Source organism: Gadus macrocephalus, chromosome 19 (genome assembly GCF_031168955.1).
Source record: "Gadus macrocephalus chromosome 19, ASM3116895v1".
In the NCBI taxonomy this organism is placed as follows: Eukaryota; Metazoa; Chordata; class Actinopteri; order Gadiformes; family Gadidae; genus Gadus; species Gadus macrocephalus.
Genome location: NC_082400.1, coordinates 9853487 through 9878635, shown reverse-complemented (window position 1 = coordinate 9878635; position 25149 = coordinate 9853487). Strand labels below are relative to the sequence as shown.

The 25149-nt window shown below is 44.0% G+C and overlaps 5 protein-coding genes across 7 annotated transcripts in view; 3 read left to right on the top strand and 2 right to left on the bottom strand.

Moving 5' to 3' along the window:
• The first annotated feature begins 141 nt into the window (after positions 1 to 141).
• On the top strand, positions 142 to 3525 carry tmed2 (transmembrane p24 trafficking protein 2). 2 transcript variants are annotated; one of them, XM_060038553.1, is made up of 5 exons: positions 142 to 521; positions 1102 to 1294; positions 1461 to 1478; positions 1838 to 1945; positions 2028 to 3525. In XM_060038553.1, the coding sequence occupies exons 1-5, from the start codon at positions 342 to 344 to the stop codon at positions 2150 to 2152; spliced, it is 624 nt and encodes a 207-aa protein (XP_059894536.1). In that variant the 5' UTR covers positions 142 to 341; the 3' UTR covers positions 2153 to 3525. The 2 variants fall into 2 exon arrangements, with proteins under 2 accessions (XP_059894536.1, XP_059894537.1); XM_060038554.1 differs by lacking the exon at positions 1461 to 1478 and having other exon boundaries at positions 146 to 521.
• Positions 3526 to 4402: 877 nt separating this feature from the next.
• On the top strand, positions 4403 to 9350 carry ddx55 (DEAD (Asp-Glu-Ala-Asp) box polypeptide 55). Its single transcript, XM_060038514.1, has 14 exons — positions 4403 to 4617; positions 4724 to 4774; positions 4913 to 4999; positions 5098 to 5189; positions 5413 to 5475; positions 5576 to 5725; positions 6127 to 6316; positions 6646 to 6728; positions 6959 to 7090; positions 7221 to 7313; positions 7566 to 7680; positions 7905 to 8073; positions 8389 to 8681; positions 9092 to 9350. The coding sequence occupies exons 1-14, from the start codon at positions 4510 to 4512 to the stop codon at positions 9260 to 9262; spliced, it is 1797 nt and encodes a 598-aa protein (XP_059894497.1). The 5' UTR covers positions 4403 to 4509; the 3' UTR covers positions 9263 to 9350.
• A 115-nt stretch (positions 9351 to 9465) lies between these two features.
• Positions 9466 to 13465, bottom strand: eif2b1 (eukaryotic translation initiation factor 2B, subunit 1 alpha). Its single transcript, XM_060038541.1, has 9 exons — positions 13111 to 13465; positions 12923 to 13024; positions 12662 to 12798; positions 12329 to 12445; positions 11890 to 12002; positions 11197 to 11265; positions 10757 to 10832; positions 10286 to 10411; positions 9466 to 9644 (listed from the first exon to the last, which is right to left on the bottom strand). Exons 1-9 carry the CDS (start codon positions 13121 to 13123, stop codon positions 9489 to 9491), a joined length of 909 nt encoding a protein of 302 aa, XP_059894524.1. The 5' UTR covers positions 13124 to 13465; the 3' UTR covers positions 9466 to 9488.
• Positions 13466 to 15951: 2486 nt separating this feature from the next.
• On the top strand, positions 15952 to 20999 carry bcl7a (BAF chromatin remodeling complex subunit BCL7A). Its single transcript, XM_060038557.1, has 6 exons — positions 15952 to 16144; positions 17040 to 17124; positions 17424 to 17520; positions 17949 to 18098; positions 18322 to 18425; positions 18864 to 20999. The coding sequence occupies exons 1-6, from the start codon at positions 16053 to 16055 to the stop codon at positions 18936 to 18938; spliced, it is 603 nt and encodes a 200-aa protein (XP_059894540.1). The 5' UTR covers positions 15952 to 16052; the 3' UTR covers positions 18939 to 20999.
• A 348-nt stretch (positions 21000 to 21347) lies between these two features.
• clip1b (CAP-GLY domain containing linker protein 1b) overlaps positions 21348 to 25149 on the bottom strand; it is a 23690-nt gene continuing 19888 nt past the window's right edge. For both annotated transcript variants that reach the window (XM_060038503.1, XM_060038504.1), the window contains 4 exons: positions 25020 to 25149; positions 24718 to 24770; positions 24075 to 24187; positions 21348 to 23120 (listed from right to left, as the gene is read on the bottom strand). The exon at positions 25020 to 25149 is cut by the window's right edge and continues 39 nt beyond it. In XM_060038503.1, coding sequence (XP_059894486.1) covers positions 22886 to 23120; positions 24075 to 24187; positions 24718 to 24770; positions 25020 to 25149 — 531 coding nt within the window. In that variant the 3' untranslated portion in view covers positions 21348 to 22885. The remainder of the gene's footprint in view (positions 23121 to 24074; positions 24188 to 24717; positions 24771 to 25019) is intronic.

Sequence of the window (25149 nt, the reverse complement as noted above, 5' to 3'; positions counted from 1 at the left end):
AGTCAATGTAATATAAATTGACCATTATTTAAATATTTATTAATGCACTATTTTACAGAACTATTAATAACATTTTTGACCCTATGAGCTGTGAAGCCCTTAGTAGATTTGTCCTTCTCTGCTTGCCGTGTAAATCCGTATAGTACGTGGCAATCACACAGCATCAATGCGCTCGCTGCGCTATCACTGGTCAGAGAGCTTTCCTGCAACCACAGACTAGCCAAATAGGTTCAGAACCGGTGCCCTTGTGCTCAATATAACATCGGTCCTGGGTTATTTTTGTGACAGGACAACAAATTATCGTTATAAATTGACTTAACTCTACCGTACAAAGTCCAAAAATGTTCACTTTGTCGGAGCTCGTTGTGCTTCTGGCCGTCTTGTCGTCCACTGCGTCGGGGTATTTCGTTAGCATAGACGCCCATGCAGAAGAGTGCTTCTACGAGCGGGTCAACTCCGGAACCAAAATGGGTCTTATGTTTGAAGTGGCTGAAGGGGGTTTTCTGGACATTGATGTTGAGGTGAGATGCAACCATAACTCAATAGGAGGATTCTTCTTTAAACTTGTGTGTTTCAAGGCCTCAAGTGTGGACAGCGCGGTGTTGGGAACCTAAGTGCCCTGAATGTCTTAGCATTGCCTTAATTTGCCACGATCGGTGCCTGGGTCATAAGACCATTAAGTTAGGACTGCAGTTATATGCGTGATTAACATTACTTTGAGGCTGTCGATGGCGTTTCTTACGATGTTCACTATAGGAAGTGGTTAGCTAGTGGCTAAGTGGTGCTAAAATTAGCCCCGGTGTTTATCCTTCACCTGTCATATAGTCCTGTCATCACTGTTCATTTTCATTATGAAAATATGATTTTTGAAGAGAACGTTGCAGTAGGCTACCCCCGTTGACAACATAGCTGTGATTATGTGCATATTGATGTTCATTTGAACGCCTAAACCGCGCCATATGTTATCACCAATGTGATATCACCGAGCCTGTGTGTGTGTGTGTGTGTGTGTGTGTGTGTGTGTGTGTGTGTGTGTGTGTGTGTGTATTCCTCGGCAGCAATTAAAAATGCCCTGCCAATATGCTATTGTTTAATTTGCAGATAACTGGTCCTGACGGTAAACAGATTTACAAAGGAGACCGTGAGTCCAGCGGAAAGTACTCCGTTGCTGCACATATGGATGGTATCTATAAGTTCTGCTTCAGCAACAAGATGTCCACTATGACACCCAAGATCGTCATGTTCACCATCGACATCGGCGAGGCGCCCAAAGGACAAGACATGGAAACGGAAGGTAGTTGCGTATTTTTCTTTTCTTTTACGAGACTGAACTCTCATTTCCTACTTTATATATCCGTGCTTCACCCCCCCTCCCCCCTTTCTGTCTTTGATTCCGTTTCCTTTCCTTCTTCTTCCTTCCTTGCTTAACCTTTCCTTGGGAACTGTTTTACTCTTTCTAGGTGGTGACAGCTGGGACGGTAGGCTGCAGGACATGATAAACATGCTTTCTTTTTCTTTTCTTTTTTGCTTGTGTGACACACTGCACCGAACTCTAGTTAACCACTGCTGTGGCCCTGCAGTGTGAACTAACATTGAGTGCTATACATTTATGAGTGAAAACACGTATCATTTGAATGGTTTGTGGAACGTGTGAAATGGGCAGGTTTTCCCTAGTAGAGCATTTACTATAGTGGGTGTATCTGTCTTTATGCACGGGTAGTGTTTTTTTACACGGCGAGAACGTAATTACACGCATTGATTTTGGCTGTGCTTGTTTTGATACGTTAAAACCGCCTCTTTAGTGAATGACTGTTTGCGTTCTGTATTTTTTTTTTAGCCCACCAAAACAAGCTGGAGGAGATGATCAACGAGCTGGCTGTGGCCATGACGGCTGTGAAACACGAGCAGGAGTACATGGAGGTCCGGGAGAGGATACACAGAGCCAGTGAGTTCAGCACAGCAGACATAGGGGTTGAATTTCAGAGAGATAAATACTGATGCATGTCCATTTTCCCCTCTCTTCCTAGTCAACGACAACACAAATAGCAGAGTGGTGCTGTGGTCCTTCTTCGAAGCTCTCGTGCTCGTTGCCATGACCCTCGGACAGATTTACTACCTGAAGAGGTTCTTTGAGGTCCGGCGAGTGGTGTAACGTGTTAAGCGTCCCCCCCCCTCCTCCTTCTGTGTGCGCTACTGTTCTCTTCACCTCCAAGATGGTTACTTTCTCTTTAGAAAGGAGACAAGGTGACGGCCCCAATGCACCACGGCGTAATGGAGTTTTGTTTTCCTTTTCCGCTGGTTTATTCCATATTTACTAATGTGGTTGTATAACAATTGTATTCATTTTGAACTCAAAAACATTCTTCCCCGCCCCACCTCAGCCGTGTCATTAACAACCCCTTCACCCGCCACCATTTCTTTTACTGAGTAGTTGTTGCTTATGAAGATGAATGACCGTTTGGTTCAGAAATTTAAAGTAATGGGTGAAAATGGATGGGAATTTAACTTATAATGCGCACTGATGGACAGCCATGTCAGGGGTCATCGTCGGACCGGTTACCGGAGCCTCTTCTGGACGATGACCATTGCAAACAGGATAAAAATGAATGCACCATTTAAAAGGCTTGAAACGCAAGGGACATTAATCAAGGGTCCCCATATAAGTGTGTAAATGTACATAGAAAGGCTTCTAGTGAAAGACCCAGTCAATAGCAAGCCATGCTAGATATCGCTGGTTTCACTTTATTATTTTGTCAGCACGGCTAAACAGTTTAACACCCTTATGCTCAAACGTATGATTTCGCCTATAATTGCCCCTGGAAGTTTACCAATTTCAGAACGTTCACAAAATGTATCAGCTTCACATCAAGCCACTTCAAAGTTCTTGGAAAATAAATAATTAGACTTCGTAGTTCTTGAGTTGAAACTGCACTACTTTGGGTGTTATCTCAAAGCCAAGAATACCTGATATGTTACAAAGTAATCAATGCTAGGTGCTGGGTAGGCTATAACCGGATAATTGTAGGTTCTGCTTTAGTTGCTTCTCCTTTTTTAAACTAAAAGTAATTCGGTTTGGGTGGGGGATTTTAAGTTATGAAATTATGGGCAGTTTTGGAAGGTATTTTTTTCTTTCTGTTCCTGGAGTGCAACCATTGTGGTGCAACATTACCTCTGAAGGATGCATTAGAATTGCATTATTTTCACAATTGACAAAATTGTATCCAAGGCATTTCTAATACCACCTTTTGCACCATCGTGAATGTTGTCGTTTTTGAATATGCCTCGATTTTGTACATCACTTTTTCTGGTGGGTTTGAGCAGGCTTGAATGCTTTAATGCTCTGTACTCCTACTCCTCCCATTATGTGATTTACATAAAAGAAAAGGTAATTGATCGATCTGTACAAATGTAGAATGTTTGTCCGTGGAGAAAAAAAATGGCCCCGATTTTGTAATAAATTCAAAATTCTGTAAAATCCTTTCTTTTTGGTTTGTTTAAAAATGAAATAAAAATGGTTTTAATTAAGGGCTATCTGCTCATGAATGTCACGCCGGAATCTTCCATTTCATAGGAGTGCTTGATACAATTGCGACACACCAGACATAGACATAAACCAGGCACAGACCAAACACTTCAAACAAGAGAAAACCAAGCTAACCCTCACTTTGAAATGGACATTAAAGTAAATGACAGTGAGATAAGAGTTTTCTGCGGCCTGCTTTTGGTGATTATTTTTATTTGGGTCCATCACAGCCTATACACGCATGGAAGCATTTGAAGCTTGCTATGAACAGAAACGTTTTCAAACATGTTACTTAATTTAAGGTTAACCACACCTTTTCAGTCCTTTTGAGTTAAATATCTTGACATTCAGGGGCGTTGGCAAACAGTTTCAGGTGCCACCTGTTCTGTGTATGCTGTAACAATATCTGGATAGCCATGTTCTGTGCAATACATTAATCATGTCTAACAGGACTTCTAACAAAGTTCCTTCCCTCAAATACCTCATAATTCGTTTTCTCTTTTAAATGATCAAACAGTAACATGTTTCATCTTAGTCGCAAAAAGCGCCATTATGCCTAAGCTTTATTACAACTGGAACTTCTAGTCAATCAACTGTCAGTCCGTGTGTGCGTGTGTACGAGCGAAGTTCTCCATTCCTTTGAAATAAAACATAATTGTAAATGCATAAATAAAGATTATTTCCTGAATAATATCTATACAATTCTTAAATTGTAAAGAAAATACAATCTAAAATAAATACTCGTATGGCATCGCATAATGTAATCCACTCTAAATTGTTTAAATACGCATAAATTACGGTTCATCCAACCACCATGTTGCTTTTAGTGTTTATGCCAATATAAAATGAAAAGGTGGCGTTAATTGGAAAACTTATACTTTGAGAAGCCTTCATTGAGTTATTCTGTTTCGACCCGGACGGTAAACATCCACGTACCGGAAAGGAGAGTAGCGTGGACCCATGGTGGAGGAGCAGAAGTCGTCAAGATGGACAACATAACAGAAGGGACGTGGGAAAGTTTACCTGTTAAACTAAACGACAACATATTAGAAACGCTCAGAGAAATGAAGTTTACGCATATGACACCAGTACAGGTACGGTCACACACAGATCAACACCCTAGTGCTGGTTTCTCAAACCATTTAAACTGGTCTCCAGTACGAAACCCTAAACCATGATGCTCATTTATTTTTTCTGTAGTCCGCCTGCATTCCACTATTCATGCGTAATAAGGATGTTGCTGCCGAAGCGGTAAGTGTTCACTCTAACAATCTCCTTAAATAAATCCTAGGTACTGTTTGATTTTGACATGACACCAATAAGAAACAGGATGTAACATTGAATAATCTACATTAAATGGACATAAACTAACAATCTGTGTTATTCCAGGTAACTGGCAGTGGGAAGACACTGGCTTTCGTAATTCCAATAATAGAAATTCTACTAAAAAGAGAAGACAAACTCAAGAAAATGCAGGTATGTCTGCGTTTTATATTTGGAAGGTTTTTTAGAAGTGAAACTGCATTACTATGCTATAACACTTATCTTTACACACATTTGTTTGTTTTTTTAAGGTGGGTGCATTGGTGATTACTCCCACCAGAGAGTTGGCCCTTCAGATCAGTGAAGTGTTTGAGGGATTCCTCCTGAAGTTCCCGCAGTTCAAGTAGGCAGAGTGGAAGGAGACCATTTTGTTTATTAGTGTTAAAGTTAACTTCATTGTCAATATTCAAATCCTATATAATGGATTACATTGTTCATTATTTGCACTCTGAAGCTATTTATAGATGGACTTAATATTTGTGAAATCATGAAATGTTTCATGTACTGCGTCCGTATCAGTAACTCCCATGTTCATGTCATGTAATCTATGACTTCTGTTTTTCCAGGCAGATTTTGTTGATTGGTGGCAGTAACCCAATAGAAGACGTGGAGAAGTTCAAAGAACATGGGTAAACATGACTAGCCCACAGTCTTATCCAAAACAATAAGACGTTTAGAATCAAACATGGAACAGTCAGGCTGCATACTGATCCCTCTGCCTTCCTCCAGGGCCAATATAATCATCGCCACGCCTGGTCGCTTGGAGGACATGTTCCGCCGGAAGGCTGATGGACTTGATCTGTCCATCCTGGTCAAGACCCTGGACGTGCTGGTCCTGGACGAGGCGGACAGACTCCTGGACATGGGCTTCGTGGCTAGGTACACACTTAGGCCCAATCCCATTTCTACCCCTTCCCCCTTGTTTTGTAGGGGTAAGGGGAAGGGGTAGGGGGTAGAAATGGGATTGGGCCTTACACACTGTTTGGGTGTCTTGGAGGTTTTTGCATGTAAAAAAAGTATTGATTTGATTTGAATGCTTAAAGCGCTTTTATGGGGAACGTATTATATTATTGTTTGGAAAAATAACAATAAATAGCGGTTGGCTTCAAACACGTGACATATACAAATATGTAGAAGAAACCTAAAATCTTAATTTCATACTTTAATCATCCAGAGCCATTTCTCAACTGATATTAAAAACTGAAGCCATTATCTTTAATAAGTTCATAATGGACTGTATTTTAACATCATGCCTAACCCTGTTTGGTCTTCCTTCTCAGTCTGAACGTTATCCTGGCCTTCCTGCCAAAGCAGAGGAGGACGGGCCTGTTCTCGGCCACCCAGACCCAGGAGCTGGAGAAGCTGGTCAGGGCGGGCCTCAGGAACCCCGTACGCATCACGGTCAAGGAGAAGGGCGTGGCCGCCACCGCCACCCAGAAGACTCCCGCAAGACTCTGCAACTACTACTTTGTAAGAAACTAATTTCCTAAAGTAACTACTGCACCCCAAGTAACTAATATAAGTAGCTACTACACTGTAAGTAACTCATATATTAAGTAACAACAACAATGTAAGTAACTAATTAAGTAACTACTCCATCATAAAGAAACTAATATGAGATAACTACTACATCGTAACAAATACATTAAATATCTTATTTGAGCTATCTTTGTATACGGGGAATGGGTTAACAAATGTACTTATTTGGATAAAAACGTCTGCTAAATGCCCAAAATGTAATGTAAATGTCATATGTTAAATTGTTTGGCTTCGTACAAATCTTTTTCTTCCATTTTCAGATTTGTAGAATTGAGGAGAAGTTCAACAACATGGTGGCATTCCTCAAAGAGCGCATAGATGAGAAGCATCTTGTGTTTTTCAGGTACATGCCATTCAGTTACACCGTTAAGTCGTTTAGAAGATGCAAAGTACAGTCAGAGCATTCAAATGAATTTGAGTACCTGATCGAGTCATGTTCATTGGGACAGGAGGTCTGCGTACATCAAGGTCAAACCCTGTGCTGTAGAAGAGTTTTTTAGGGTTCAGAAACAGAACTCTTGATTACACTGACATTACAACGGTGAGTTGAGGTTTACAATGTCTCGTCCTCAGCACATGCGCGTCAGTGGAGTATTATGGCCGCGCGTTGGAGACCCTCTTCAAGAAAGCCGACATCCGCTGTATCCACGGCAAGATGAAAAACAAACGCAACAAGATCTTCGCGGACTTCCGGGCGCTCGAAAGGTTGGTTCAACTCCAGGCTCCGTAATGAGGACCCCAGATTTCAGTACATCTCTTAGGTCGTCATGTAAAAGTGTATGGGGAGAACTTCTTAAGATGTGTATTAACCATGTCCTCCTGTACGGTACTCTAGTGGGATTCTGGTGTGTACAGACGTCATGGCCCGAGGAATCGATATCCCTGATGTCAACTGGGTCTTACAATACGACCCCCCAAGTAATGCCAGGTAAAGGACTACAATTCACTAAAGGTTTTCATTTGTTATGACAAAGATATTCCCCTTTCAGCTCTATGTCATTAATGAGCAGGTCGTGGTCAGGCATCACCTCCCAAGGATGCCTACAAGTAGACCGCAGACTTTGGGGTCTGAACCCAGAACCTTTACTACTAGTATATCCTATCCAGAAAAGGTTTGACTTGAATATGTTGGCGTTATCGTTGGTCTTATTGATCATTATGTTGTGTCTCTCGTCCTCAGTGCGTTTGTCCATCGCTGTGGACGTACAGCACGCATCGGCAATCAGGGAAGTGCCCTGGTCTTCCTGTTACCCATGGAGGAGTCCTATGTGACCTTCCTGTCCATCAACCAGAAAGTAAGTGGAGGAAGGGGGGCTCTAGAATAAGAACCACCTTTTTTAGGCATCTAAACCATGCATTAAAGCAAGGTAGTCAGCCCTGCACTCAGGACCTCCAAGGATTTTGAACAATAACCAGTGAGCTACACATTCATAAATCTATTCAGGCAATATGGTTGCTCTGACCTTGCTTTCCCTCATCCCTAAACGGTTCCTTTATTTCCACCACGCCTCTCTCCCAGTGTCCCCTTGAAAGGATGGAGCCCATCGAGGATGTGATGGACATCCTACCCAAGGTGAAGGCCATGGCCCTGGCCGACCGAGCCATGTACGACCGGGGAATGAGAGCCTACGTCTCCAGCGTGCAGGCCTACGCCAAACACGAGTGTAGCCTCATCTTCAGAGTCAAAGGTGGGGGGGTGTTTTCATGTGTGACGCAATGGTCGTGTGGCTCACTTAATATCTTGCTGATCTGAAAACAATCAGGATTAATGGATACACCCCACATGGTCTGATTAATGTAGGACAATTCATTTGGGTCTAGTCGTTCACGAGCGTAACCATACTGAAACACTAGTGTGAGCAGAAGGCAAAAATAGAGGGAAAAGAATTTTTTTTAATATTTTGTCGTTGCGGTCTATAATTCTTAGATGGGGATAGGATATGTAACTTTAAACACTAGCCTGATCGTCCAGCCTTCCCCCCCCCCTCCCCCCCCCCTCCCAGATCTTGACTTTAGCGCCATGGCCAAAGGGTTCGCCCTTCTGCGGATGCCCAAGATGCCCGAACTTAAGGACAAGTCGTTTCCAGACTTCGTCAGGACGGATATCGACACGGACACCATCCGCTACAAGGACAAGGCCCGGGAGAAGCTGAGGCGGAAGATGCTGGCCGAGCTGAAGGAGCGCGGGCCGGCCCCGCTGGTCAGGAGGAACGTGGTGAGGAACACGTCGTGGTCCAAGCAGAAGCAGAAGCAGGACCGCAAGAGGAAGAAGTCTGCCAAGAGGCAGCTTGGCGAGGTACGGGACCTACTGTGTTGACTATAAAACGCTAAGGGGGAATGAAAACTTTACGTTTGCCCTTGAATGTTCCTCACCGCTTGTTATTTGAAGGCCAAAATGATGCCACCCCAAGTGGAAAAAGTACCTTGATTGGTAGTTGTTGATTAATGTCGATACAATGGTGTCAGCGGAGGCGGGTTTCTATCTAGCAGCTTAGAACAGAAGAAACCAGACATAGTATTTCAATTTTTCTATACCTCGAAATACTAAAATAAATATTAATAATCTGCATTCCACTGAAAATTGTAAATGGGCTCATTACGTGTAATGAGTAACTTTAGCCCGTATTTAAGGGTTATATAATAGGATTATGTAAATTTGAGTTTAAAAAGCGTACTGATCTCTTTCGTCCAATCACGCGACTTCAGGGTTCTGATGAGGAGGAGGACGAGGACCTGAAGGAGCTCCTGAACGACACCAGGCTGCTGAAGAGGCTCAAGAAGGGAAAGATAAGCGAGGAAGACTTTAATAAACAGATGGAGGACGTACCGCTGAACTCCACCCAGACCGGATCCCCAAAGGCCACCGACGACGCCTGAGCGAGCGCATGGCAGACTGCAGCCTTTTGCCTCCTACTCCCACAAAAGACTGACCCACTTTTCAAATGCACCCAAATGTTCGTTCTACTCACCATCACAACGTATAAAATCCATTTTGTATGAAAAATGTGCAACACAGATGAACAGTATTTGTATACGTTATTATAAAATGTGATAAAAAATGTCGTCTTTTGTTTGTTGATTTTTCTTTTTATTCGTAGAGGAGTTATAAATAAAGCTTGATCAATTCGTCGCTGACGGCGGACGGGGTGAGGACGCCCAGGTCGGTGAAGAGCAGGGTGATGAGAGACGGGGGCGTGTAGTCGACGACAGGGTGCTCCTCGGACAGGCTCCGCGAGCTCCTCAACGTGTCCGCCTTGTACTGGGGACGGAAGGGCCGTCGAAATGAATACAAACTTAAAGGGTAGTATATAGGGCTGAACGATTTTAAGAAAAAATTGAAATTGCGATTTTTCTGGTAGAGATTGCCGTTTCGATTTCAACCACGATTTATTTTCTTTAAATCAAGTTTCAGTATAAATTAATATAACCAATGAATTCCATTAAGGTAATGCAATAATGAAAACTGCTGGCAACAGATTTCAAATGCAAGACTGTTTATTCAAGTACCTAAGAAACAACAACCAAAAAAGTCAAATAAAAAGGGAGCCCTCTTTCTTAAGTAAACTTGCTTCAATGGCTCATCAGCATCAAAATAATTGCACTTTTGTAAAAAAAAACAAAAAAATAAAAAAAAAACGCAGCTTTGACGATCCCAAAATCGTAATGCTTGAGATCGCGATTTTCGGTCGAAAACGATAGATCGTTCAGCCCTAGTAGTATAGCTTTTCCTTTCTTATCTATACTAAAATCCTACCATGTGTGAGGGTGACAAATGATCACAAGCCATTTCAAAATAGATCTGCTTGTGCAACACAAGTGGGAGCATCCAACCGGGTCTATGGTGCTGGGATGACCCCAAACATGTACCGACTCCAGTGCAGGACCATGACGTGTCCCTACCTTGAACTTATCCGGCACATCCTGCTGATTGAGGGGGTAGAGGCGGACAAACTTAAAGCTTTCTGCCACCACGTAGAACAGCTTGTTGTGGGCCTTGGAGCACACCGCCATCTGGTACGTCCCGATCTACGCAGACGCACATTATGTTAGCACAAGCTGCCACTTTTACTCTTCTTTATCCATTAAGTCACTAACAGATCACAGCTTTTAGCCATAGCAACATACTGTGACTTTTTATTATGGATCCATGTGATTCATGAGCAGGCAGGGAGGTCTACAGGGAGACCACGGGAAGAGGGTTTTGAACCCGGTCCTTTGGACTGGGAGTCCAGACCCTAACGACTAGTGTGTGTGTGTGTGTGTGTGTGTGTGTGTGTGTGTGTGTGTGTGTGTGTGTGTGTGTGTGTGTGTGTGTGTGTGTGTGTGTGTGTGTGTGTGTGTGTGTGTGTGTGTGTGTGTGTGTGCGCCTGCCTTGTTGATGATCCCTCCGCTCTCCACGACTCCCTCGGCGCCGACGATAACCAGGTCCACCTTCTCCACCACGGCGCTGGGGGAACAACAGAACCACCGCCGCATTCATTAGATCCCTAATAAGGAGAACGTGTTTTCTGGCAGCGCGATGCTCAAGGTCACCTCACAGCACAGTGCTAAAAACAACACAGCCAAGATGAATAAATAAATGAACACTGGGAGACGAGAGACACGACATGGGGGTCTGGGGTCAAAACAGGGATGGGGGTCATTTCGTTGACATGTTTTGACCTTGTATGTAATACATCATCCGTAGAAAGTATTATATTGTGATACATCACATCTATGTCTACTTTTATATTGTAGTGCATCACATCCTTAGAAATGTGTCATAACTTAATTTCTCCAGAAACACTTCTGATACTAATATGTTTATCTACCCCACGGCAGCATCCAGGACCACGGTCACAGGAACGTCGAGCTTCCTCAGGGCTGCAGCCATCTGCTCGCTGAAAGACAAGAAATATCATTCAGGAAAAAGAAGTCGTTTAAAGGCAGTGGGAAACTTTGTTAGACCATTTCTATGTTTGCATCATTCAACCATTCAGCCAAGTGTGCCAAAAAAATATATATTAACACTATGTGCTACTTAGTAATTGACCAGTGAATTACACATGCATGTACCTGAGGAACAGGTGTGGGTTAGAGCGTCTTGCTCAAGGATGCTTACAGGTAGACTGGGGGCATTAGGGTTTGAACCCAGAATCGTTCAGCAGGAGTTAACCCAACCTCCCTACTACATAAAATACTTTCTTGAAAAATGTCTATGACACCCGACCCCCACTCCCCCATAACCCCCTTTACACCCACAGCGCCATTTCCCACCTTCCAACAAGACGTCCCTGATTCAGTGGCTTCATTGATAAATAATCCTGAGATATGACACATTTAGAAGACACGTTTGTCCAAAGGGGCATTCAACCATGAAGATGCAACTCAACAAGTGCAAGAATATTGAGTACATAATTTTTTTTTAAAAAAAATCACAAAATGAGCAAAGAAACTTCTTCTACGATATAGTACGAAGTGATAGGGTATTATTTTTCCCGTACGGCCGGTGTGCCTGCCCTCACCCGGCTGCGTCCGGCTGGGACTCGGTGACGTACACCGAGAACCTCTTCTTCTCTGCCGCCGCCTTCTCCAGCACCCGGAGGACCACCCTGGAGTACGAGTGGGTCAGGATTTTCTGGATAAAAAGGAAAAAGATTGGGAGCGTACGTATATGATCACACATCTGGTAAAAATGGACAGACGAGGCAGAGACTCGAATGGCCAACCGCCTGCTAGGATCAGCAAAATAACGTTAAATTCTTCAGAATCAGACCATGGGAGGATACAAAGCCCCTTTAACATGGGATTGAAGACTACTCCAACTCATTAGCCATATGACTGAAGGCATTCAGATCAGTGGTTATAGAATTCTTAATGTATTGGGAGAGAGCCTGTTCCCCCTGGATTTGCTGTTTAGCCTACCTCTGTTACACATGATTTGCTTCTTTGAAAAAAACTCACTGCGCCGTCTTTGATGAACGTGTGGCAAAGTTTGGCCACCTTGGCTCTGGACATGGAGATCTTCTGCAGAAACAACTCCCCTCGCTCCTCCATCACCTTTTTACACTGCGACAAGTCCTGGAACCACCACAGTTAAACCAGAAAACACTTCCATAATCAACAGAAGAATACCATTGGTAGGGTTCTAAAATGTATTTTCAGAAGGGGTTGAGAAATGGGCTGATGAATCTTGATGTTACTTCCATGCCAAACCTAACCTGAGTACGTAAAGAATATTCTTAAAGCTGCGATTGTGTTAATAAGCATCACTTTCACTTTTCGAGTGCACTTTACCTGGTGTTCCAACGATGTCAGGCTAATGAATCGTAGAAATAGTTCCCCCGCAGAAGAGACGGCCACGGAGGAGTCGACCCCCGTCAGAAAGTCTGTAGCCGAGGTCAGACTCTCCCTAAGCCCGAAAAGTGTTTCTCCTGAAAGTATAGGGTGCAGCGATATCCCACAATTTAGGTTGATGGCATGGTTGGTTGGTAGCATTCGTGCAATAGCATATGATACAGTATTTTAGTAATTGACAAATAACTAGAATTGGTAGACCTTGGTCTCTCTTGAGGAACTCGAGTAGCGTGCGGATGGCAGCTACTGCAGATGCCATATCGGGGTCTTTCCCCATCTGGGTCCTGAAGTACTCCACTAGCTCTAAAGAAAGACAGTGTCAGGTGTTGTGCGATGGGTGAAAAAGTTTGTTGTCAAATGTATTGCGATGAGAAGAAGGAGTTACCAACCTTGTTCGTTCATGTTTATTCAGTACAACGCAGCCAGATACAGGAGCCTCTTGTATTGTATGAGAATTACGTCAGCCAACCAAACAATCTCTATGAATTGTAATGTGTCCCCCTGAACGTTTGACACATGCGTGCTAGACTTGCTCGCACTGTCGATTTCCTACAAATAAATAAAATAATTATTGCCCAATAAATAAGACTAACCCGATCACCGTAACTGATGTATATTGTTTGTTTGTCAATGTTATATCGCTAACTTAAATCCTGTACATTAGTTGTTTGACTCAAACAACCAACTCATTTAGCAGTGTTGTCCCTGCCGTCTCGCGCAAGTTGATGACGTGTGTGCTGCGTCAAAATCATTGACCAATCGAAATAGATGGAAATACCTTCTTTAATTTGTCCATGGGAAATAAAACCAGGAACACTCAAGTACAACTCAAGTTTTTTAGAGAAATAATAAAAACTTTAAATACAAAAAATGATCTTTTATCTTTTGAACAACATTGTTGTTTGTATGCAAGCATAGACAAAAGTGAAGTCACTCTCCTTTTTGTAAAGAGCTGTAAAGTAGTTATTTTGCAAACAACTGTACTTTTCAGTGCAGTTCACACGAGGCTACAACGATCACACAAGCACTTACTTTTATTAATATTTTGCATTTCAGTCTTCTGATAAAAAAAAGGGTAAATAAACATCACCACCCATATAAAACTCTTCCTAATCCATTCCCATCACCGTTAACCGTTATTCTCCTGCTCCTCCTTCATCTTGCCCGATGTAGCGGCGATGTCCCCATACAGGCGCCGCAGCTTCCTGGGGCTGTGGTCCTGATCCTCGAGGCTAATGAGGTGGACGTCCGCAGCGGTCAAGCTGGTGCACGGCTCCCCCGTCACCATGATGTCGTCGGGGCATAGCGAGTGCTTGAAGCCCGGCACCAGCTGGGGGAAGAGGCTTGGGTCCCCGGCCTGGAGCTCCTGCCGCTCCCTGACCTCCTCCCTGTTCCTCTTGCCCACGGCGTGCATGCAGACGCAGCCTCAACCCCTCAACCCCTCTCCTGCACCAGCGCTGAGTTTATGTTGACCAGGATGAAGTTGCTCAGGATGATGAAGGAGGTGGTGAAGAAGCGGGTGTGGCCGACGACCCGGGGGTCCAGTGCCTCCTGGTGGTCCGTCCACCCGTCCACCGTGACCATGCTGAAGAGGGTGAAGACCGCTCGGTCGAGGCCTCCACAGTGCACTGGGTGGCCGCCGTGGAGGTCCCAGAAACACTGGGCACCGATCAAGGAGACGTCCATCCCACTCTTCACGGTCCTGTAGAGGGCCATGAAGAGTGCGTTGACCAGGGGCAGGGAGGACACCTTGATGACCTGAAGGGAGCGGAGAGAAACGATAACCCCCAGGGACTCCACCGTGCTGGACGTGTCCACGAAGAGTGGGGGGCAAGGTAACCACCAAGCAGGCAACAGGGCCTCCTCAAACAGCTGTCCCAGCTCTTTCAGAAGCGAACGGGCTCCACCTTCAGAAGGAACTCTGTGGCGTAGACGGCCACAAACAGCTCGTCGTGACCTGGAAGAAGCTGCCGAGTTGGAGCTTCACTGTGTGGTTGGTTGAGGATGGCATCCAGGAAGATGGGTCAGCATCATCCCAGCGTGGAACCATCTGGACCTGGTGATGCCCGCGCCGTAGTTGGAGAACTCAATATATCCTTTCTTGTCCTTTCACTTGTGGCCCAGTAAGAGAAACAATGCATGACGATCCGTCTTACATATTGAAAAGATCCACTTCTCTCTGCCTCTCTGGCCTCCATTATCTTCCAAGACTGGAGAAACAATTAGCTGGAATAATTTTCCTAATCGCTTGGGAGATATAACTGGTTGTACACGGGTCGTGTTCAAATTAATCACTGACACAGAACACATTTGAAAGCAATGTGTATTTGAATGAAAGCAATGTGTATTTGAATGAAAGCAACCTAACAGAAACACAAGCAGTAAAACACAAATGACAAAACAACTGTTTACACCACTGAGAATTCATTGAGATTTTCAGAGAGCATTACGCTATTGAGCTCTACTTGGGCTGTTAGAAATGAACACGGCTAGTGTCATTTATTTAGGTTATTCGTGTTTTTAAGGAAATTAATTATTCATGTTTTGTTTTTCCCTCTTTCACTTTCTGAAATAGGACTATAACAAACCAGTTGCGGGGTCAATTTAAACTGATATAGGCCAAAATGTGGACGTTATATGGTGAAAAGTTATTATTGAAATATGAATAGCTGCAATTTCGATTTCACAATTGTATGGTCTCCTACTTTTACTGCGAAGTGCGAACCAATATAACGTTTTTAGATGAGGCTTGTTCGTCTCGTATGGTAAGCATGCATGCAATTTTATCACAATATAGGACAATTCGTGAACACATTCAATCATGTAAGGAAATGGGTGACGACGTAAGCATTCGCGACTGCATGCGCCAGTTTGGTCATGAAATAGAATAAACGGATTACAACAGATAAAGTTATTAATTAGTTTTATTGTAAATCAACCCTAACAGCGGTCGTCCACACTCAGTCCTAGTCTAGGTAAATGGACCGTCGATGCAGCACCACGGCTCACAAAAAACACATCCAAGCCTTCAAATCGATTCCATATACATAACAACCGAGTAACCAAAAACCTAAACAAGCACACATATTACAGCTATTAATCAGTTACGCATATTACTCGAGTAGGAGCAATGTCCCTCTTTGTTCCCGGATCACACACAGCGGGGTAAACTGAACGCCTCTCCCTTCAGTGCAGCTGCAGGCTCCCTTCTCTCTCCCAGTCTCCCTGGTCCCCGCTCCGCGCAGGCGCGTTGCCTCCTCTGTGCGCTGTGCTGTTTGCATTGTGTCTGAACTGCCGGCGAGCTTTAAAAAATATTATACCCACCACGGCAATGTCGGGCAGGTCGGTCCGCGCGGAGACCCGGAGCAGGGCAAAAGATGACATCAAGCGGGTTATGGCCGCGATCGAGAAAGTACGAAAATGGTAAGGGAAAGAAGAAAAATTCCACGCTTTGTTACCTAACACAAGAAAGGCTTGCTTGTTGCGGGGGGAGGAGAGGGAACGAGCGAGAACGAATCGGGGGATGAATTTGATTGAAAGGGTATTTTGAGCGCAATTCAGAGATGTACTTGCAACTCAGGTGCACTGGGGCGCACTCGTGCAATGTGGTACACTTTTGAGTTTAGGGAACTGTTCGACAGGGATGCCCCTTTTTCTGTGTAGATTTTTTTTTTTTTGAAACGGTTGAACCCAGTAGCCATTTCGACAGTCACATGAAGCCATTCCCTTTTTCCTCCTGCCCGCTGGTGTGCGCGTTTTTGTCAGAGCACTGTGGAGGCAGGGGAACGGCGGAAAACGTTCAATAACTCTCGCCTCGACACAATATGACGACGGCGTTGCCGGGCGGGAGTAGTTTAGTTCGTCTGGAGTTTTAAATGAAGCGCTTCAGTCGCCCTTTAGCTCCGGTGGAGAACCCGGCGGGGGGGGCCGGGGAGAGGGAAGTGAAGCTGCTCTGCACGGCTGAACACGCAATGACTCAGTTTTAAGGTTTTAGGATTTAAAACGCACCGGGTTTGATGTTGTGTTGGTAGATTTATTTTGGTGGACATTTGGAGTTAATGATGATCTTTGTGTGGGGATTCCCGCAGTTGTGTTATTCCGTGTTATATAGGGAATTGTCCTCCATTTTATGTGCTTGTTCAACGAAAAACTCCCCACTCACATAAGTCACTGTATCAACTGGAAGTTGCGCTCTAGTTATTTTTTTGGGATACCTGCGCTTTTGACGAATGTGTCGAACTTTTGACTTCAATTATGAAGCGCCAATTTCAGCATAGGCTACAGACGTGAGAATTTATACTTATCTTTTATCTCTTAGGGAAAAGAAATGGGTGACGGTTGGAGACACATCTCTGCGTATCTACAAGTGGGTCCCAGTAACGGAACCCAAGTCAGCAGAAGATGTAAGTTGGCATCTGGATGAGACTTGTTGACATTAACGGTGTGATTAAAAATAATGCACGTGCTTAACCCCCGCTCTACACACACACACACACACACACACACACACACACACACACACACACACACACACACACACACTTAGATAGAATAGCAACTTTTGATTTAACTTAATTGTTGCATGTTGTTTTGTACCCCTTTTCTATTATTGATCATTTTACCTGAGTCTTTGTTTAGTTGGACACACGCAGCTCAACAGCGTTTGTTGATGTTGTCTTTTCCTGTTTTTTCTCTTTTCTAGAAAAGCAAAAATAAGAAGAAGGGCAAAGACGAGAAGTATGGCTCGGAGCTCACCACGCCGGAGAACAGTTCGTCCCCCGGGATGATGGACATCCATGGTGAGTACATTTTTTGTATAATGTCTGTAGTCCCGTTTACATAGCACTTCATCTACATACATTCAAAACATTGTTTTCACTGACTGTCGTGAATAGACGACAGCATGTTGGCATATGTCGCTTGATCATAATATCAACTCTTTGTATCATGAATTATGTGAAGCACTTTTTGACCCTAGTTTTGAAGTGTGTTGTCGTTAATATTACATCCAAACAATTCTGACACATTATGAGTAATTTTTGTTTTCCAATGTAGTCTCCTCAAGAATATTCCCTTCTTTGGTAAAAAGGTGCAAGACGGTCTGGGTTCGATCCCCGATCCCTTAGTCTACCCATAGGCACCACTGAGAAAGATTCCCTAACTCAGGCCTGCCGAAAAACAACACTTGGTCAAACCCATCCCTCCTTGTGTTTATCGTGTCTCTCAGACGACAACAGCAACCAGAGCTCCATCGCGGACTCGTCTCCGGTCAAGCAGGAGAACAGCTGCAGCACCAGCCCCGCACCAGACGCCAGCACCCTCTCCTCCCACCGCGACAGCGACGCCAAAACTGACCAGAGCCCCGACAGCAAGAGAGGTCCGAGACACACACGCACGAGCGCAAACATATGAAGACACAGAAAAGTCCTTTTCACCAGTGAACCACAAGGGGGTGCTAAGTAACAGAAATACCGTCTTAGCTTGGAGCAAACAAAACCTACTGCTTGCTTGCGGTTCTTTGTACCAGTTTGGCGATTAGGTTTCACTAGTTGTGGTTCAAAATCCTAAAGGTGTGCTATTGTGTGGATGTGTGTTTTCAGGGAAGAGCCTGCCGTCATCAGACTGTTCGGAGCGGGCGGCCAGTGTAAAGAGGGACGGCGCGGCTACGGACGAGAAGCACTCCCCAGACAGCAAAGCCTCTCAGGTATGGAGCGCTGCATGCGTCCCACTCCAGCCTCCATGGCCGCCTGTTAACAGCCGGTCTCTCTGCGTACTGGTCCCTGGTCATGCTGGGCCGCCTGGTGTGAGATGGTTCGGTTTAGTTGTAGAGAACTGGGAGGTGTTTTTAATTGATAATGCTTTGAGTTCTAAGTGTTATGTAGGTGTGTTTTTTATTGGCTGCAGATTGTCCTGAAATTCAAATGCTTGTGCATAATTGCCTGCCTTGATCTAAATCTTAATTTTGCGACAATAACATATTTCAATGGTAGTTTTTTTTATACTTTTGATTTGAGAAATAACATATCGTTGTCTGATTTCTAGCATTGTTGTGATAACACAACTTAATTTTTTTCATTTTTATAAAGTATACATTTTTTGCATATCATTTGTCAATTAACGTGTGCAACAATGTGATTGGCAGGACCTGGAGGAGGAAGCCCCGCCCACTAAGAAGACCAAGCAGGAGTCTCCACCGCAGGACTTTGAGGAGAGCTAGATGACTCGTCAGCGGGTCCACCACCCCTCCCTTTCTAAACGTCCTCCATTAACTCTCTCTCTCTCTCTCTTTCTTTCTTTCTCCCTTTCCACCCGAACAACTCAGGAGAGAATCTCTCCTCGTGTTCTGCTGTCTCCTCTTCCTCCCCTCCACCTATATCCCCCACCACCACAACACCCACCCGGATGGATAATACCTCTACTGCCCCCTCACCCTACCCCATCCCCCCCTAACCCCACTCCCCCTCTGTGCTTCCTCCTATCTTCTCCACACACTCACAAAATGCCAAGTGAAGCCCTGACTCCTCCAGGCTTCCCCTCACCCCGCCCCCCCCGCCCCCCCCCCGCCCCGACCGACCTGTGAGACGGGGTGGGGTGGGGTGTAGGCAGGGCTGCCAGGCCAGAAGAAGAGACAAGCTGACCTGCATCTGTGATTTTAAAAACAAAAAAACCTGAATCAATAACAATGGGGCCGGGGCTTTTGACACTTTTAGATAAAATCAGCAAGAGTAGGGGTCAAAGGTCCGACTCCTGTCCCTCCCCTCCACCCACCCCCCTTTTTGAAAACATTTAACTCTTTAATGGTTTAGCTTCGGGATGCACACAGAGGCTAGCCTGGTTATCAGCGGCTCGTAGGAAACCTCTACAATCCTCTGTGATGGCCTCCTGGCAGACTTATGTACTATTACTGTTGTTTAGGGAATCGTTAGGGTGTTTCTCAGGAGGGTCAATGCACTGTTATGGTATCTCACAAGTGATCACAGATTGAGTTGCTGCTGTTAGTGGGTGTGTCTTGTTCTCCATCCATGGAAGGTCACGTTTTTTTTTCTTGACTTATTTTTTTTTAATGAACCTAAGTTCTCATTCAAAAAAGGAAGGAGGAAGGGGTACTGGTTGAGGCTGGCATAGGTACCGCAGGTGTGCCTTCCGTTTGATTATGATTAAGCGCAATTTGTTAGGTCATGAGCAATTCTTTTTTATAACTTACGATTTTGTGCCATATTCTGTCTGTTTTTTGCTCAGAACCATTTCGTCATTGAATTGTCTGAGCTAAAATTTATATAATTGTACTTTTTTTGCACACATTTAAGACTGGATTCGGAAATGTTACACAAAACCCCTCTGGTTTGTGTTCTGTATGTTAGTTGTGCGGACCAAAGGAGTTACAATTCATCTTAGGGCATTTTGTCTTTATGCATACGCTGGTTAGTTATCAGTTTCACTACACCGGTCGACTTTATTAACGACTTCCACTCTCTGACTTGTGTATATATCACTAGCTACACTTGACTATACTCGCAGTCTCCGTAGATCCACGTAGAGTCGGGTCTATTTAATTAACCCATGGCTATGCTAGTTTTAGCATCCGTTCCTCCCTCAAAGGTGCTGTCCTAGCGGCTGAATCCATTCATATTCCTGGCATCGTCCATTTGTTTATCCTTTTCATTCGTCATCGACATCAGTGTGAAATTTACTTGAAACTACCCCGTAAGGATTCAGGCCTTTGACCTCAAAATGTATAACCTCAAACCATATTTTTTTTTCTTTGTGATTTAGTTGAACACTTCCAATGTGTGAATAATCGACGTCATCGCCTAAATCAACAGTAAAACTGACTTTAAATAACTTGAGCAGATGATATAAGTCTCATGGATGGAGAAATAAGAAACGTACAATAAAAAAAGTTCTCAGTTTAGAAGATGGATTAGCATATACCTCATTCCCAGTTGTGCAGCGCTGGAACTTAAAATGCTATGTATTGACATTAACACAGCATTATTTACTCAGTTAAACAAGAAATCGTACTTCTGTTGTAGCTTTCACCTGATCGAGCCGATTGCTTCTAGTTTGCTGACAATTGTGCGTGTGTGTGGGTGTGCGTGTGTAGAAACAAAAACAAACAACAAAAAGAGCTGTGAGATATGAAACCTTGTATGTTGTTAATGGGACCATGTTTTACTTTAGATCTTGTACAGATTTATAGTTTGGTTTGACTTATTTATTCCATCAGTAGTTGGTTTTTATCATGGATTTGTTTTCTTAATAAAAGTCACTAAACGTTTCCATGTTGTACATTTTCAATTATCTAATGGACAGCTGGATTATTTTGTAATCCATTTATGTATTCCTACCATGCATTTTGAATACAGCATCTTTCATATAGGTTATATTATGCACATAATATACAGAAAGTATAGGGTTTTTATATGAAATGTATTGTTTCAATTGTTAATATGTAATATAGATATTTTTAGTATTCGGTAGGGGTGAGAAATAGGTTAAGATGTTGGCTCTGTCAAGGCCTTTCCAGGTAGATTAGGACCAACCTTTTGCCAACTGCATTAGTAGTAAGGCAGAGGGAACAAATGGTGAAGGAGGATTTGTTTGTAATATAACATATGACAACACATTATGATTGACGATATTTATATGCAGTTATACATATAAAACAGTTAGAATTCGTTAAACATCCAAATATCGAAAAGGATTTGGGACACTTAACAGTGGCAAGAATCAATTGATGGACCATTTCTTAAAGTGTTCTACATAGAAAACAACCGTTACTGACAGAAAGTACACGTGTTTAAGTTAATACTAGTACAAGAGTTCAAGCACAATACTGGGCAGAAAAACACAGTTAACATAAATATATTTGTGCCGATGGCATTTAGCAGAGGAAAACATTGAATCTGACAACCGTGTGTGTCAAGAGTCACAAAGCTAATGTTACATTGTTAATGTAAGATTCAATATGATCTATATTTGTGATTTTAACGTGGAATTTCTGTACACCTAACTCCAAAACTTTACTCAAAAAAGTTGTTGTTTTTTCAGTCCACAGGCAACATAAACATGGATGGCATCTCTGAACTATTCTAGATTTGATCTATACAATGAACTCATGAGGGAAGAAAAATAGGGTGTAGAATTTGTAAATTGAAATCTTTAAAGTGGAGTGTGCAATACTAGGTGAGCAGAGACTTCTAGTTTGAGAATTGTCTGGGACATGCAGTGTATTTGTGCTAAGATCCTATTGTCACTACAGTGACACAAGAAGTAGTATTAGTTAGTTTATATATCTATACATGTCTGAACGACAAATTAAAAAATACTAAAATTGAATAAATAAAACAAAAGAGAAAACAAAGCAACTTTTGAAAGGCCTATGCTGGTATAATACAACTATAGTTGTCTCGAATGAAATGAGAGGAAATGGTTAATAGAGCGTTAGACACTGCACGGTGTAAAGCTGTTTTAAGTTACTTGTTTGTACACAGGTCAATAATCCACGAAATACAGGTTATTGTTATACGTTAACAAGAAAAGTACAAAACAGAACATGGCAGTTAATTTTGTTACCTGCTGTTTTTACCGCTATTTAACTGGAATGTTTTACTTTTTGTGCTTATCATTCTTCTTTGCTTTTTAGTTTTTTCCGCGCATAAACGATTCCCAATCGCAATCAGACAAAAGCGGTCACTCTTCTTGAATCTAAAAAATAAATCAAGAAAAAATTAAAATAGAAAACACATTAGAAACGCGCAGCACGACAACATATTCGGATATCGATTATTGCACCAGAAGCAGCATATTTGGAAAAGTGTTCTGCGTTGCATTCGGTCCAGAAGAACCAGTGGAGTGCATCTTATCCCTGGTACTCTGGACACTAGGTAATATACATTAAATACAGTATAAAAAATAAATATGGAAAATCTTTTTGGTTGTGCAGGATCTAGCGTCGCACGAGTTAGACTTGTAGAAGGGGGGTGGGGGGGGGGGGGGGGAGTTGTTAAAAACTACAATCCTACTGGGTTACATGGACTTAAGGACACCAGCTTAACACCTCCGGTTCCAAAAGCTTGCAGGAGGGAGACGGGGAGGTTGCAGGGTTTCTTCGAAAGCTCTTGAAGGTTCTGGAGTGTCCGCGGGAGGGTTCCGGGAGGGGTTCTAGAAGGTCTGGTCGTCGTTGCAGGCGGCGGTGGCGTGGCCAAAGACCTCGCAGATGTCGCAGTAGGGCCGCTCCACGGCGGGGTTGCCGTGGTAGGCGGTGTGCGGGACGGCGTCGGGGCTCTGGGCCTGCGTGGGGCAGTCCTCCGTGTCGTGGAGGTCGAAGCAGTCGCAGATGTCGCAGAAGAGCCTGGGAGGGGGCTTGGTCTCCCGCTTGGACAGACCCCCGTCCAGCCTGGAGAGGACGGAGACACAAATGTATCAAGAGCACATTTGGAGTACGGGGAAACGCAGCCCGTCTGGCGATGAAGTTCACTTTGAGCTCGACAAGGTGCGAAGGGACTCTTTTTTTCAATGTATTTTTTATAGGCTTTTTTTGTGCCCTCATGGACAGGACACTGAGGGGAGACAGAGAAGCAGGGAGGAGAAGAGAGGGTGGGACGTGTAGCATGGGACTACGTGGGCGACTGGAGCTCATCAATCCACCCCCAGCCACACTGTTCACCATCACACATTTTAGTCGTGGTTTGTGGATAAACGGAGAGTTAATAAAATCAGTCCTGATCTTTAATTAGATTCATAATGCTGCCCGTTTAATAGCCTGCGCAGATGGCTTACTTAAATAGTCTCCCTTTAAGGCCCTGCACCACATTTCTGGTTATTTCTAGATCAGAAAAGAGATTTGTGTCTAGACTGGTGTAATGACTGTGTTACTACCAGACCCACGCTAACTAATGCATTGTTTACACAGCGGCTGTACTTTATGATCCGTCAAGAAGTTATTTTTTGGCAAGCGTGTTGCTTAGTAGAAGCCACAGCCCTCTCTCTAAATGCATTCTCACTTGGCACCCTTCCAGGCTGTAGTTTGGCAGTCCAGACACAATCTGTTAAAGGAAAAATAACACGTCTGCCTGAGAGGAAATGAGCTGAGGGGGGAAAAATGCAGTTCCCATTGGATCGTCAAGCAGCATAGCGTAGCGAGAGATCCTAGGTTTGAGAGATCCCAGGGTTGATCTCCAATGTTCATGTCCCAACCAGCGGTCGCCCATCCAGCCGATCCTTGACCACTTGTATTCTTATGCCCTGTTGAGTGGCGTTGGATCAAAGTGTCTGCTTGTATTGTGATGCCCTGTTGAGTGGCGTTGGATCAAAGTGTCTGCTGCTGAACGACTCAAACAAGAAGTCTCACCCGTCGGGGGCGTCGTTGCCGTTGAACTCGGCCAGCGCCATCTTCTTCAGCTTGACCTTCAGCTCCTCGTTCTTGCGCTGCAGGTCCACGATCACGCTGTTCAGGAAGTTGATCTGGACACCGAGGGGACGGAGGTCAAGTCAAGTCAAGCCCGTTCTGTTTGGACAGCCCCCCCCCCACCCCTCCCTAAACCCTTAGTCAGTAGGGGCAGTAGCTCAGGAGGGAGAGCGGGTTGGCTGGGAACCGCAAGGTTGCTAGTTCAATCCTAGCGTGCCGAGGTGTCCCTGAGCAAGGCACCTATCCCTAACTGCTCCCGGCGAGCTGGCTGTCGCCTTGCATGGAATGGATGATTGTCAGGCAATATTATAAGGCGATACTTTGGATAAAAGTGCTTTATAAATGCATTCAATTGACCATTTACCCTAAAAAAGACCAAGAGAACATTACATTCTAGATTTGGATTTAACTTACTGTCTGTGAAAGGAAGGTAAACACAACAGTGATCTCTGAGTTGAGCCCATCCCTAGCAACCCTAGGAGCAGTGGGGTATCACCCTAACACCGTGAAGCCATTATGTTTGAGGTAGCTGCGGTCAGGAGGTTCTGAAGTTAAGGGGGAAAATGTAATGGAGACATCTTCATACCTGTCCCTCAGCAAACTCCTTCTCCTCTCTCATCTGGTCCATGGCGGAGTCTCCTAGAGAAGCACACATAGCATAGGCCCGTTAAAATAACACGTTTGGTCCTGGAAAATATGAACCTTTTAAGGGCAAGTCACATCAATTATATAATCTTCACTATATCATTATTGAAGTTTGTGTACTTTGATGTACCATTCAGTCAATTACCATCCCCAATGTTTGCAAAAAATTAGGCATCATTGATTCACCACTGATATAGCGATCAATCTGGTAGCTGTTGCTATCTCGTAGTTTTATCCTCTCACCTGCGAGTTCAATGTCCTTGACACTGTCTCCCTCAGAGTTCTGCCTTCCCATGAGCCTTTGCTCCAGGCTCTGCACGCAGCCCATGAGCTGGGCCTTGTCTCTCTCCAGCGTCTCCACCGCCGACCGCAA